This window comes from Talpa occidentalis, unplaced genomic scaffold, assembly GCF_014898055.3.
Source record: "Talpa occidentalis isolate TD23 unplaced genomic scaffold, MPIMG_talOcc4v2.1, whole genome shotgun sequence".
Lineage (NCBI taxonomy): Eukaryota > Metazoa > Chordata > Mammalia > Eulipotyphla > Talpidae > Talpa > Talpa occidentalis.
The window spans coordinates 134,240,519-134,254,886 of NW_026555331.1; the positions used below are offsets into that span (position 1 = coordinate 134,240,519).

The window sequence follows — 14,368 nt, forward strand, 5'->3', positions numbered from 1 at the left end:
AGTTTTTTTTAAAAGGCAGGGGTGGAGGGAGGGTGATGGGTACAACAGCTTGTTAACAGTAGTTAACAGAGCTGTGATATTTGTGAGAATAAGAGAATTTTCAATTTCCCTGTTTTGCATATGACAGTATAACGTTAGATTTCAAAGTTTCCTCATCAGCGCGTAGAGGAGAATTTAAGTAAGAAATGAAAATCCAGCACCTTGAATAGTTTGTTCACAGCACCCATAAAAAGGACAAGCAAGTCATCAAGATACACTTAGTGACCCTTTGGACTTATTCATTAGTTTGGGGGCCACACTAAGAGGCAGATTGATCCTGAAGCCAAGCTTCCTGGCCCCTGTGAGTCCTAGGGTTTGAAGGCGTTGTGGAGTGTTCTGGGATGAGGAGGAGCAGAGGAGAGCAGAGGCTGGATTACAATTAGGTGGCATTTCTCTATCAGCATTCGTAGTAAACCATTTAAGGAGATCTCAGAAAAAAAGCAGCTCAAATCACCTAAGCCCTAATAGGTTCACATAATTTCTATTATTTTAAAGACAGCCTTTTATAATGAATTTTGCATATCTAATTTTATATTAGTCTCCAAAAGGACCCCAACACTGTGTTAGCTCCAGGCTCTATAGGACCTGGGGCTACTCCTGCAATTCAGCCGGATTTTTCACAGCATTTTTCTCTTGGAGAAAACACCTTTCTGACAAAGACCAACTCAAACAAGCAAACCCAGATGGGATACTGACCGGGAGTGGCAGTGGATGGGAGCAGGGAGAATGAAACTGGCCTTGGGCATCAGGAAAAGCCTGCCTGAGGGGGTGTTACTTAAGGCCTGAGCATGGGGAGGGGTAAAGGCTTTCCAGGCAATGGGAGGAGCTGGGAAGCACTTGTGCAGCAGTTTGGGGATGGAGCAATTGTGAGAGTTCAGAAGTCCCTTGTGGCTCAAGTGTGAGAGTTGGGGGAAGACCCCACAAAAAGGCTGGAGAAGTGAGTAGAGCCTGATTCTACAGGGCCCAGAGCACTCAGTTATGATCTTGTCTGGAGGACAATGGAAGCCATTCAAGTATCTTAGGCAGAGAATGATGTGGTGAGATTTGTGGGTTGTTGTTTTTATTTTCAAATTATGTTTATTTATTGAGACAAAGTCAGTTTACATCTCTGTATCGGCCCCAGGAGTTACAGGGTCAGCTGTCCACAGATGCATAATTTCACACCCTGCCCATCACCATGGCCCAACAATCTTCCATCATGCCCCATTGGGTCCCTTTCTTCCCCACTCCCACCTAACCACCTTCCCTCCAGTTTTGCAGTTAGATGTTAAAAATTTATTATTGGTTTGGTTTTCTTTTAAGTAACTTTAAAGTTATCTTAGTAGTCTAAAAGTTGCCTGTGTTTAAGAAGGCAAACTATGGCCATGGGTGGTGGCTATCACGTAATGTTAAGACATGTTCACTTAATATTGGATAAAGATAAGGTCTAAAGCTCCTTGGATGACTCTTCAAAGAAAAAAAATAACCACCACCTATAAGCACATGCCACATGAAGCACATGATACCGGGGTTATTAAAACAAAAAGAGGGGGCCGACAAAATACCAAAGTCAACTATTTGAAAGAGTTCATGAACCAGGGCCAGTTTCTGTTTATTTCTACCTGCTCCCTACTTCACACCCACTGATGCCCCATTTTTGTTTTTGTGTTTGTTTTCATGTCACTTCACACTTGCTCCCAGCCTGCTTTCTCTGCCTGGAAAGCTCATCTGTGTCTTCTCCTACCCCACCTATGTTATGGCTGCCTTGCTTCTTCATCTGTGCACCAGGCTCTCCTCTCCTTGATGCCTCGGCGGTGCTTTACCTGCAGAGCTACTTCCTACTAGTTCTCTGCCTCTCTCCCAAGAGTCTGCACTCCTGAGGGCAGGGACAAGCTCAATTTCTATTTTTCTGTTTATGGTCCAGACTTTCAGCACAGTACCTGTCTCCACAGCAAGTACTCATAAATGTGTGTTAAATAAACAAATAATAGCATTTCCCCCAAAAAAGATTGAAAGAAGAAATGTTTTCATTAAAAACAGAATGCCAATACAGTGTGTGCCTAATTTCCAACCAAAAATCATGAAAATAATTTCCCCAAGATAGAGATTATGTTGTTAAACAAGAGATACTAATCTTAAAAATGTTTGTAGTATTGTTGATTCTAAAAGCAATTCTACTCAGAAATATAACGTGATCAAGTAGAAATCCCAAAATAGAAATTGCTGATGCTTGGGACACATATGATTGGCTTTGTTCCCTCAATGTAGACAGGGTTACAAGGAAATCTAAATTATTCATTACACTTAAGTCTAGCCAGGGGAAGGTGATGTTTAATCACTCAGCAGAATTTCATCCAGTGGTTTGAAAGTTTGTGAAAAATACTTAAAGGGTGACCCAGTGAATTAAGATCATCCATGAGTTGAGATTACTCATAATTAGTGATTTTTTTAAATATACAAAATTATCTAAATGACTGTCATTCTTAAGGTAGTGTCCTTGGCAAATCATCATTTTTTTCCAGTTATACTGACATATAGAAAACTACTTTAATGTCTCCTTTTCTGGAGTCATTTTCAGAGTTAACCATGGGTCACACAAGATTTGGAAGAAGAAACTCACTTGAGACAAAATTTATTCAGGGTTGTTCTAGAGAGAAAATAAAATATATAGGCTGACTTTTTGAGAGATCACTTTCAACACAATAGAAAAAAGAAATTTCTAATGATTTAAGACATTCAACAATGGGGTCAATTTTTGCTAGCATACAATTTTTACTGAAAGTGTTCAAAAAGACACTAGGTGATGACTGACAGAAATGATGGAGAAGATCAATATATTTCAACGTCTCCTTAATAGTTCAGAAACTGTGATTCTGAGATTATTTGAGTAAATATTTTAAAGTCACACAAAATGTATATTATAATGTACACGTATCAAGTTTTCACTTCTCTAAGTCTAACTTCAAATGTCCCTTTATTATTATAGATATCGTCCATTCATAAAATATTACCTCCATAATCTTTTCTTCTTTCCTATCCTGCTTTAAGTTCCACCATAGAACATCTTTCTAATATGTTTTCTGCTTACTTGCTTATATATTTTTCATCTCCCCCAAATGCAATTAACTAGAAGAAAGGATCATTTTTTCAACAACTGGTGCTAGAAAGAATAACAGGCATAAATAGAAAGACCTAAAATTATAGAACTCTAAGAAGAAAGTATAGAAGTAATTCTCTCTGACCTTGGGTTAAGAAAAGATTTCCTAGTTATAACACAAAAAAGTTGAAGCAATAGAAGAAAAAAATGACAAATTGGACTTTCTCAAAATAAAAATATTTAACCTTCAAAAGAAATCACTAAACAAGCCACCAAATAAGGGAAAAAATCTGCCACTCATATATGTGATAAAGTCCAGAATATATAAATAGCTCTTAAAACTCAGTAATAATAAGACAAAATGAGCATAAGACTTGAATGTGTCACCAAAGAAAAAATCAGATGGCCAATAAACACAAAAAATGATCCTCAGCATCATTACTTATTAGAGAAATGAAAATTAAACCAAAAATGAGACACCACTTCACATGCACTAAAAAGGCTCTAATCAGAAAGATGAGCAATAACTACTCAGGATGTGGAGAAACTGGAGGTCTCATCATTGCTCATGGGAACGTAAGTTGGTGTGGCCATTTTGGATAGTTTAGCAGTTTCTTATAAAGTTAAATGTAAATTTACCATATAACTCAGTAATCCTACTGCTATAGATCTACCCAAGAGAAATGAAAATACATAGCCACATGAAGACTTGCATGTAAATATTCAGAGCAGCCTGCTTATAATAACCCAAACCTGGAAACAGCCCAAATATTCGCCAACTGTTGAATATGTAAGTAAATATATAAGAATATGTGCACTGATAATTGTATATTTCTGTGCATACACATTTTAACAGATTTTTACATATATGTATACTAAAATGATATATTTTTGAAGTCCTGTAAATGATGTGTTTATTTTATCCCACTCATCAGAACATGTGAATACACATAATTTCAAATGAATATCTCTTCTGTTTTCAGTCTAGAAGCAAATTTGAGTTCAAATTCTAGCTCTGCCATATTTTAGCTCTATGCCACTAGGTGAGTTAACTTAACCTCTCTGAGCCTGTAGTAGTTAAATACAGGTAACAAAATACATCTTTCATGACTGTGGGATTAAATGAGATAAAGGACATAAAATGCTTAGCACTAGGCTGATGCAATCTCAGTTCCTAGTAGATCATACCCAATATTATCATTTATCTTTTTGGAATATTATTTGCATATCTAGTTTTTCACTAATATTCATGGTGAGGAGAAGAAAGCCATTTCATTAGGCGAAGATAACTACTTGTGCACTTCTAGCCATGGGCCTTCAAATTTTTCACTTAATCTCTCAAAACTTGCTAAAATCTGTAAAGGAGGATCATATTAGCCATAAGAGTTGCTATAATTTGGAAAATGTTACTAAAGAGTCTGTAAACTGCAAAAACATAATGAAAATATAAAGAGCTATATTGTCATGACCTTCTGTTCCCATCAATGCCACCCACAATATGTTTTTAAGAGAACCTTAATAGCTACTCTAGAATGATGCATGGTGGGTTATCCACCCCAAAGAGCATAGTGAAAGAATTTCTGCCAGTGTGGTGGTGGCAAGTCATTCTCAAAATAAACTTCATTCTCCTGTTGTTTGGATATAAAATAAAAGGACCTGTGTCACTCCCTATCTGAAACACTCTCTGCCTGTCCCCTGTCCTCAGGAGCTATCAGGCTCAGCTAAATATGGCCCTGGCCAGTATATTAATAATCCCCAGTGGTTCTGAGACCTCCATGCTCCACCGATGTGACATTCTTTGTGTTCAAATGTCTAGGTGACGTCTGATGCTTAAAACAGCCTATGCTTTCACCCCTCTCTGCATTGTCACAGCCCTGTATCACCACTCTTAAAAAGCGATCGCAGCCACTCCTAGCACCAGTTGCTGACCAGCCTACCCACTTGCCTCCCTGCCTGCCTCTGGCTGCCTTGAATGCCTGGTTCTTCAAGCTCCTTGTGTGTCTGACAAAGCAGGGACCATGTCTACCTTTGGCTACAGGAGAGGACTTAGCAAATATGAATCCATTGATGAGGACGAACTCCTGGCTTCCCTGTCAGCTGAGGAGCTGAAGGAGCTAGAGAGGGAGCTGGAAGACATAGAACCTGATCGCAGCCTTCCCGTGGGGCTGAGGCAAAAGAGCCTGACCGAGAAAACTCCCACCGGGACATTCAGCAGAGAGTCGCTGATGGCCTATTGGGAAAAGGAGTCTCAAAAACTCTTGGAGAAGGAGAGGATGGGGGAATGTGGAAAGGTAGGCTCTCAGGCTCTCTCCTTGGCTACTCTTACCCCCGCCACCCCCAGAGACTGTTTTCTCTAACTTTTCCATCCCCATCAGTCCCCACTTATTTTTTTTTTCTTTTAACCTATTTGTACCTGCTACTGAAATGTTTCTCAGGCTGAAATAGTCATGTAACTTCTAGAGGCACCCAGTGGACGACAGATCTGAAATTCTTAGTTAGGGTTGGGGTCAGCATGAACATAATTCAAGAGCAAGGCATGGGTTTAGATATTTTGCCAGATGTAAGCCTCATTTGAATTATAAGTTGGCGACGTGCACAATATTTGCTTTTGGTGTTAAATTCTGATTATGTATATTACTCACATATACACATATTTATATAGCAGTTAAGTAAATATGTTTTCTATAAAAGAAAGATAGGCTGTGTGGTTGCTTTGACTGTGGTGGTGACTACAGTAAAAATAATGCCTTTTTCCCAGATGTGTGGGGTGGTGAGACGTACATGGCACTAAGAGTTAGGGGACCTATTTCTAGTCCTCCTCTGTCCCTAAGTTGTGAGACCTGCAACCTGTCACCACATCTACACGGTCCTCTTCCCTATCTGTGCGCTTAAGGGACCTGGGTAAATCCAGAACCCATTTGGAATTCTGATAAGTTTACACCCTTCTCAAAAAGTCGCACCTATGCTTATAGAGAGCTTGATGAGCTCATATCAAATGTATAGATCAATATAAACTCACATACAATTTAAAAATGATGCCCCACCTGGAAACCCATGGGAGGACCCAGGTTAAGGACAAGTGCTTGTACTAGAAGTTGGGTCATTTAAGCTCCTCTTTTCTAAAAGGAAACAGTTACTTTGAATTTAGTAAATGTGTCCCTAACAGAAGGAAGTTCAAAGAGCTACGTTCTGGCAATAATAACATGGACACAGACATTATTACATTTGTGGAAGGTCAGGAGCAAGTGTTTAAAATCCTAGTGCTTCACTAGAATCATCTAAAATCAAAATAGCCTGAAGTGGATGGCCAGACTCCACGGGGCTAATCTAGGCGCTCTTAGATGATCTTGATGACAGGGGTGTGGGCTACGTTTGTAGCAAGATATGTGTGAGCTTTGTGCACGTCAATCATCGCAGGAAAGGCGGCTGGGTTCAGGCCAGGGTCTGCCGAGGCCACGGTGGCTGCCGGGTGGAGGCTAGAGACGGAGGTGGTGAGAAATCACGCATGACACTCCTGGAATGCCTCCACAACCAGGATTTTTAAAGGCCTTTTTTTCCTGCTATGGAGATGCTGTCAAAAATCTGATAAAGTAGATAAAACACGATGATATTCTTTTTGCAATTATTAAACAATTTCCTTACTAAAGAGAGAATAAAATGACCTCAGAAAACCCAGGAGAGACAGCCACTGTAGCAATCACCCAACAAAGGCATTTTAATGTCATAATGCCTTGAGATCAGTGGAAACAAAGAGCAAAGGCTGCTGTCAGCTGTTGATGTGAACGCCTGAGCTGCCAAAGGTTCTGCTGAGTCCTGCCAGTGGCGTATCAGCTCAATTAAAGAGGCTGCCTTGTTGATGAACTTTGATTCCTTTCTCAGCTAGTTAACTTTTCTCCCACTGCACTTTCCCTGCTGGCCAGCTGTCTCTGCAGTCACAAGGAGTGCTGAGCAGAAGCCTGCTCATGAGGGTGGAAATCCACTGCCATCACAGGAAAAAGCCCAGAGCAGCTGACAGGCCGGCAGGGGTGGGAGACAACAGCCTAACTGAAGAGTCACACAGTAGGGAGTTGGGGTTCTTTAAATGGAGGCTACTGGCTGTGTTAGAATCATGAAAATGTGCTCAATGCCTATTGCAGGGAAGTTTCTGCCCACCTGGGTTCACATGAACTTACTCTGCCTTAGAGCTTCGAGAGGCCTTGGAGACTCAAATGTCTAACAACCTTAGCTTGAGGATTTCTAGGCCTCGGGCACAGGTGCCAATGAATTCATTCACATTTCATTGACTTCTCACCTTTTGACATGAAAATTGAGACTAGGAGAAGTTAAGAAACTCATCTGAGGTGAACAGCTTATAAAGAAACCAGACAATGATTCTTAAAACGCAGGTCCCCAACCTTCAGGATCACCTGAGAATTCTTAGAACTGCTAATTCTAAGGCTCCCCTGACTTCTGAATGAGGGACCCTGGGGCCTAACACAAGGAGGTCACAAGTCCTCCAGGTGATTTTGAAACCCACTACACTTGAGAACCACTCAGTCATGCTGTATTTTCTAAGGACCACCCAGGGGTTCAGTGACTTGTCTAAAAGTTTTTTAAAGCAGACCTGAAAACAAGTCCGTTGCCTCCTCATCATGGGATGATGCCAGGGAGCTGGTCGGGAGAAAGGGTTGGCAACCCCCCTTTTGTGTAGCCTCACTTAATCCCTGATTGTACCGACACTCACCTTCTCCATAGCATCCCTCGGCGCCTCACACTTCACCTCGCTCCACCTTCCCACACTCATTCTCACAAGGATCGGGGTTAATGCCAGAGCAGTGGCAGAGAGGCAGAGAGACTAGTGGCAGAGAGTAGACAAAAATTACTTTTAGCATCCTGCAGCCTCCTCTCTCTAAGTTTCTGCTGAGCCCTGCCAGTGGCGTATCAGCTCAATTAGAGGCCGCTTTGTTGATGAATGTTGATTCCTTTCTCAGCTAGTTAACTTTTCTCCCACTGCACTTGTGTTCTCCTAGCAGTTCACAGCTAGGGTGGAAGCCATCACAGAGTATCCTGGACCATCTAGATTTTAGGAATAAAATCCTGAATTCTGGGCTACAGTCCATCATCTTACCTCTTCCTAGCCCTGTCACTACTTCCCTCCTAGGATTAGTCTTCTTGATTCTTAGTGACTGTTAACCAGTGTCAACTTGGAGCCACTCAGTAAACAAATATTTATCGAGCCACTACAACATGCTAATAAGCACTGTGCAAAGTGAGTGAAACAGATCCCTGCTCTCACCCAGCTACCAGCCATTGGGACCATGACAAACAAGTAATGAAAATCAGTATCTTATCAGAGGAAGTGCAGTGCCACCGGCGCATACCAGGAGAATATCTTGAGGGGGTGTCAAAGAAGGCTTTCTGGAAGAAGTGTCATTAGATGTTACATAGTCATGCGGCAGAAGTTTCTGGTATTATCTCTCAAGCACTTTTTGAGGGGAAAACATCTTTTGCAGATAGAGGCTAAAGGTCTCTTAAAAACCAAAAAGGATTAAGATTTAATGGTGGCGTGCAGATATTATAAATACTTTAGATTTTGGAATAGGCCTCTTTCCTCCAAATACTGAAATAGCTACAAACACACAACATATATGCTCATGTGCACACACAGCCAACGTGGGCTAGAATTATAAGAAAATATATAAATGTATGTGAGGTGAAGTGGGGGTGAGGAGAAACCAGCCTACAAATTATTTCGTTCCTTCAGTTAGTCCAGTTAGTCCACTTCTGTGCAAAATGAGGCTTCCCTTCTCATAGTCACCAAGTAGCTTGACTAGGGGCAAACATTTTTTCTCATGTTTTGGGGTTGTGAGTTGCAGTCAGTTGTCAACTCTCCTTCCCTCCCTCCTCTTTCTCTCTCTCTCTCTCTCTCTCTCTCTCTCTCTCTCTCTCTCTCTCTCACACACACACACACACACACACACACACACACACACACACACACAATCCCTCCCCCTCCTGCTCCTGAACAAGTGCATAATTAAGACTGGACAAGCCATCCCAGGAGTGGCTGACCCCTTTCCAGGCCATCCCCTGCTGCCTGCCACCCTAAGCAAGCCGAGGCTATTTTGTGATGGCAACTGGGCAAATAAACCTGGAGACAAGCACAGTGTTTTCCAGAGCTCATTCCACGTGCCTCAGGCAGGAGCCCTTGGGGGGTCAAAACAACCTGCCAACTTTGAGGACCGAGGCTTTGGGGACAGAAGGGACACCTAGGGCTGTAGAGGAGATAAAGAGAAGGGGTTATCAGCTCTCAGCAATTTCCAGATTGTTGTTGTTGTTGTTTTTTTTTTTTTTTCAATCAGAAAAGATAGAAACAAAAACAGAAAGCAGCGGCCACTTGGTATTATAAACAGGAAAGACATAGAGAAAGAAACTGCTTTTGCCTGAAAGTCTTTCATAATTGATACATGGTGAATAAGACTCTCAGGCAGAGGTGAAGGTTTGAGTCAAGATTTTCTACTGTTCTGGGCTGTTCCCCATTCTAGTTAGAATCTAGTTAGTGACAAGGACGATTATCTTTCCCTCTGGCCTTCTGCAGACCTTCTCGTTTAACACTGTGCTAGTGTGACATTTCAGGTTGATATACCGAAAAGGGTGACCTGAATGTTTTTCCTCACAGAACTGGGTTTTGGCTGCTGCTGCCTGGAACTGCAGCCTGTGTCTTCAGCCTCCCTTCTCCAGATGAGGGGCAGGGACAGCAAAGCTCTCAGGTGGCCTGGGGTTTCTGAGACACACTGCCAGGCTCTACTGCAGGGACAGATGAACATTGGAGAAGTCAATGACATCTGTGCTTCTGTCTACATGTGGCAGGCCAGGGTAGAGAGTACTTGGGTCCCCTTAAATCTGCTATAGGGAGCAAATCTTGGGAAGAATTTTTGAACCTTAGAAAAGGAAACCCATTAACATCGTAGATATTTGTATTGTCTCTTATTTTTCTGGGATGGAGAAATAAAGGACACAGGGGTGATTCCATAAGGGAAAGCTGAATTCGCTAAATTGTAAGAAGATGAGGAATAAAGTAGTTCAAAACAGATAGTGAAGAGAGTGAAAAATTAACAATGTTTCTGTAAAACTGAAGTTCTGATTTGTTTGTTCAGATGGGCAAAATGATAGTATAGTTTTACTCTTACAAAACTGAATGCTGGTTATATTTATCTGGCAGAGAATGAAAGAAAATGTTTATAGAAAAAGTTGAAAGTTACGCAACGAAATGCATAACTAAGGTTATTAGTCTCCTGAGCTAGAGAACAGAACAGATTAACTTTTTTCCCTTATATTCTTTTTGTAGTCCTTGACGGTGTTATTTTTCTCTCTTCTTTTAATTTATCGTGATAAACTGTCATATAATGTTATATTCATTTTAGGTGTAGACCATAAAGCTTTGTGCATGTGTATATTATAAAACCACATGGATCCCTTTGTCAATTAAAAATTGTGCTTAAAAATGACAGATCGGGCCTCCCCGGTGGCTCAGCGGTTGAGCGCTGGGTTGCGAAGCTGCCTGCTGCCTCTGTAGCGCCGGTTCAATCCCCGGCTGCTCCCCGGCCACCAGAGGAGGGTCCCACATGGCGCTCAGACCTCTCCTGCCGCCCGCTGCTCCCCTCAGCAGTGTACTTCGGTCCTTCTGCCTGCTCTGCTCCCCGCTCTGGCTCTGGTGAATTCTCTCACCCTCCCACACTTCTGACTGTACCCAGTGCATGTATAAACAAACAAACAAAAAACAAACAAACAAATAAATAAATAAATACATGCCTCTTTAAAAAAAAAAAAATTACAGATCTAGGGCCTCCCTCGTGACTCAAGGGATTAAGATGCAATTTATGAAGCTGTCCTCAGCCTCTCCATCCTGGGCCAGCCAGGGAGCAATCCACATGGCGCCACAGACCTCTCTCCTCTCTTGCCTGCTGCTCCCCTCAGCAGTGTATTTCAGTCAGTCTGCCTGTTCTGCTCCCCACTCTGTCTCTGGTGAATCCTCTCACCCTCCCATCTCTGGCCTGTACCCCAGTCCTTGCATGCATAAACAAATAAATCTTTAAAAAAAAGAATTTAAAACAAAATAAAAATTGTGCTTAAAAATGACAGATCTGGTGGGCCTTCCTGGTGGCGCAGCAGGTTGAACACAGCGCTGTGAAGCTATCCGCAGCCTCTGCAGCGCGGGTTCGATTCCCGGCCTGCCAGGGAGATACCCACATGGCGCAGCAGACCTCTCCTGTCTCACCGGCTGCTCCCCTCAGCAGTGTTTTCAGTCGCTCTGCGTGTTCTACTCCCTGCTCTGTCTCTGGTGAATTCTCTCGCCCTCCTGCACCTCTGGCCTGTACCCCAGCTCTTGTATAAATAAATAAATAAATCTTTAAAAAAAAATGACAGATCTGGTAATCATATTATGCTCTTCATATTATGCTCTTCTTGTATAAATAAATAAATAAATCTTTAAAAAAAAATGACAGATCTGGTAATCATATTATGCTCTTCAGGTTGCAGAAGAAGACAAAGAGGAGAGTGAGGAAGAGCTCATCTTTACTGAAACTAACAGCGAGGTTTCTGAAGAGGTGTACACTGAAGAGGAGCAGGAGGAGGATGAAGATGAGGATGATGAGGAGGAGGCCAGCGATGGCGAGCAGAGCACAACCGAAAGCGAGAAAGGCATGAACGGAACTGTCCCCTCGGACCCCTCGAAGCCAAAGACATTTAAAAGCCAGATGGAAAACATAAACCTGACCAACGGCCACGGTGGGAGGAACACCGAGTCGCCGGCGGCCATCCACCCCTGTGGAAACCCCACGGTGATCGAGGACGCTTTGGAAAGGATTCGAAACAACGACCCCGACACCACCGAGGTCAACCTGAACAACATCGAGAACATCACTTCGCAGACGCTGGCGCGCTTCGCCGAGGCCCTGCGGGACAACACGGTGGTGAAGACCCTCAGCCTGGCCAACACGCACGCGGACGACAGCGCCGCCCTGGCCATCGCCGACATGCTGCAGGTCAACCAGCACATCACCAGCGTCAACGTGGAGTCCAACTTCATCACTGGCAAGGGCATCCTGGCCATCATGCGGGCCCTGCAGCTCAACACCGTGCTCACCGAGCTGCGCTTCCACAACCAGAGGCACATCATGGGCAGCCAGGTGGAGATGGAGATCGTGAAGCTGCTGCGGGACAACACCACGCTGCTGAGGCTGGGCTACCACTTCGAGCTCCCCGGACCAAGAATGAGCATGACCAGCCTCTTGACGCGAAACATGGATAAGCAGAGGCAGAAGCGGAGGGAGGAGCAGAAGCAGCAAGAGGGATGTGATGGCGGATCCCATCTGAGGACCAAAGTCTGGCAAAGGGGTACGCCTGGCTCCTCGCCTTATGCATCCCCCAGGCACTCTCCCTGGTCTTCCCCCAAGGTCCCCAAGAAAGCCCAGACCGCTCCCCCGGTGGCCCCGCCCCCTCCACCACCCCCACCCCCACCCCCACCGCACCCCCAGAAGCTGCCCGCTCCTCCTCCACCCCCGCCACCCCCGCTGCCAGACCAGAAGCTCATCACCCGCAACATCGCAGAGGTCATCAAACAACAGGAGAGCGCCCAGCGGGCATTACAGAATGGACAGAAAAAGAAAAAAGGGAAAAAGGTTAAGAAACAGCCAAACAATAACTTAAAGGCAATAAAAAATTCCCTGAGGTCAGTGCAAGAGAAGAAATTGGAAGACAGTTCTCGTCCTTCCACCCCTCAGAGGTCGGTTCATGAGAATCTCATGGAAGCCATTCGGGGAAGCAGCATAAGACAGCTGAAGCGGGTGAGTAACCCCACAGTGGGTATTGGGGCGCAGAGGGAGAATGGTGTCTGTCCTCATTGCAGGACAGTATGGGAATCACCTCTCAAAATACTTACTAGTATTTAAAATATTTTAGCATGCGAGAGCAAGCACCCCGCGTTTGCTGCATCAGGAGCAGGTCTCCAACTAACCCCCTTCATTTGAGAAGAGGGTCGAGGCCACCTACTTAGCAGTCCTGTGAGGACCAGGCTCTTTGTAAAAGATAGTCCAACATATAAAAGCACTGATTTCCTTAATAGGAAAATCAGGGAGTGTATCTATATTAAAAAAAAAATGCATTACTTGCCAGTTATTTTATCACAAAATTGCAATGATTTAAAACCTATTACAATATAAAATTTGAATACCATGCAGCAATAATCAGTCTTCACCTGTTCTAAGTACGCTTCTGAGAATCCTGCTAGAGACATAACCTAGAGCTATTTTTCATTTCCTCATTTGTGTTGTTTTTATTGAAAGCAAATCCCCTGTTTTTGTAGGTGGAAGTTCCAGAAGCTCTGCGATAAAAACAGGATCTTTAGAAGAGGATGCAGAATTATTCAGTGGTATTAAATAGAATGTATTGTGAGATGTTTCTAAAATACCTTTCTTCAATTTGAAATGTTCTCTGGCTTTAACAGTAGCCTCACCCATTAATTCCAAAGAGAACTTTAAGAAACAATCAGCATGTTTCTTCTGTAAATATGAAAATAAATGTCTTTTTTTTTATGTCATGCGATTTGTATTGGCAGGAAGCAGTTTATTTATAGATGCTCTTCATATCTCTGGATGTGTCGGTAACTGAGCTGTAATGAGTAAATGAAATGTGCTGTTATTTTTGTAATCCTAATAAATTTGGATTGAAGTTTTTTGTTTTTTAAACAAACTAATATTTTTGTGACTTCATGCATCTGTCAGGTGTGTGTGTGGCATTTCTAAATATTAAAAAGATTACGTTCTCTTGCCCAATCGACTTGGATCCTTAACATTTGCTTTAATTTTCTCATATCCAAGAAAAACTTACCAGAGCTCTTTCTAAAGGTCTGTAATCAAGAATCTTCTGATAAATTGCTTTAGTAGTGAGATAAAAAGGGTCCAGGAAAGACCTTCATTGTGACTGTTATCATCTTCGATGCATTAATGTGAGACCCAGCCTGCATTGCTATAAGGCTGACAGCTAGCCAGAAGTCAAGTCAATCACTTTTAATTAAACTATTTCTGGAAGAAACTTCGAAAGCTGCTTGGTAGAAATATAATATGGGCTAAGAGAATGTATAGCAGATAAATCCCCTGAATTCTGAGTTCGCTTGAGACTGATGCTTAAGATTCTCCATTCAAGCCTCTTTGGATGAAACTCAGTCCCATGGTCTCAGCCTTTGTGTGCTCTACACAAATAGTAGCAATGTTG

General features: G+C 42.8%; 1 protein-coding gene across 1 annotated transcript; it reads left to right on the forward strand.

Moving 5' to 3' along the window:
- Positions 1–5,043: 5,043 nt before the first annotated feature.
- LMOD2 (leiomodin 2) lies at positions 5,044–13,504 on the forward strand. Its single transcript, XM_037519632.2, has 3 exons — positions 5,044–5,410; positions 11,636–12,942; positions 13,461–13,504. The coding sequence occupies exons 1-3, from the start codon at positions 5,134–5,136 to the stop codon at positions 13,485–13,487; spliced, it is 1,611 nt and encodes a 536-aa protein (XP_037375529.1). The 5' UTR covers positions 5,044–5,133; the 3' UTR covers positions 13,488–13,504.
- Positions 13,505–14,368: the final 864 nt, after the last annotated feature.

Excerpts from the sequence above, each read along its gene's own strand:
- LMOD2 (XM_037519632.2), top strand. The coding sequence starts at position 5,134 with ATGTCTACCTTTGGCTACAGGAGAGGACTTAGCAAATATGAATCCATT. Across the intron at positions 5,411-11,635 it reads GGGGGAATGTGGAAAGGTAG|AAGAAGACAAAGAGGAGAGT; the intron begins GCTCTCAGGCTC and ends TTCAGGTTGCAG. Across the intron at positions 12,943-13,460 it reads GCATAAGACAGCTGAAGCGG|GTGGAAGTTCCAGAAGCTCT; the intron begins GTGAGTAACCCC and ends CTGTTTTTGTAG.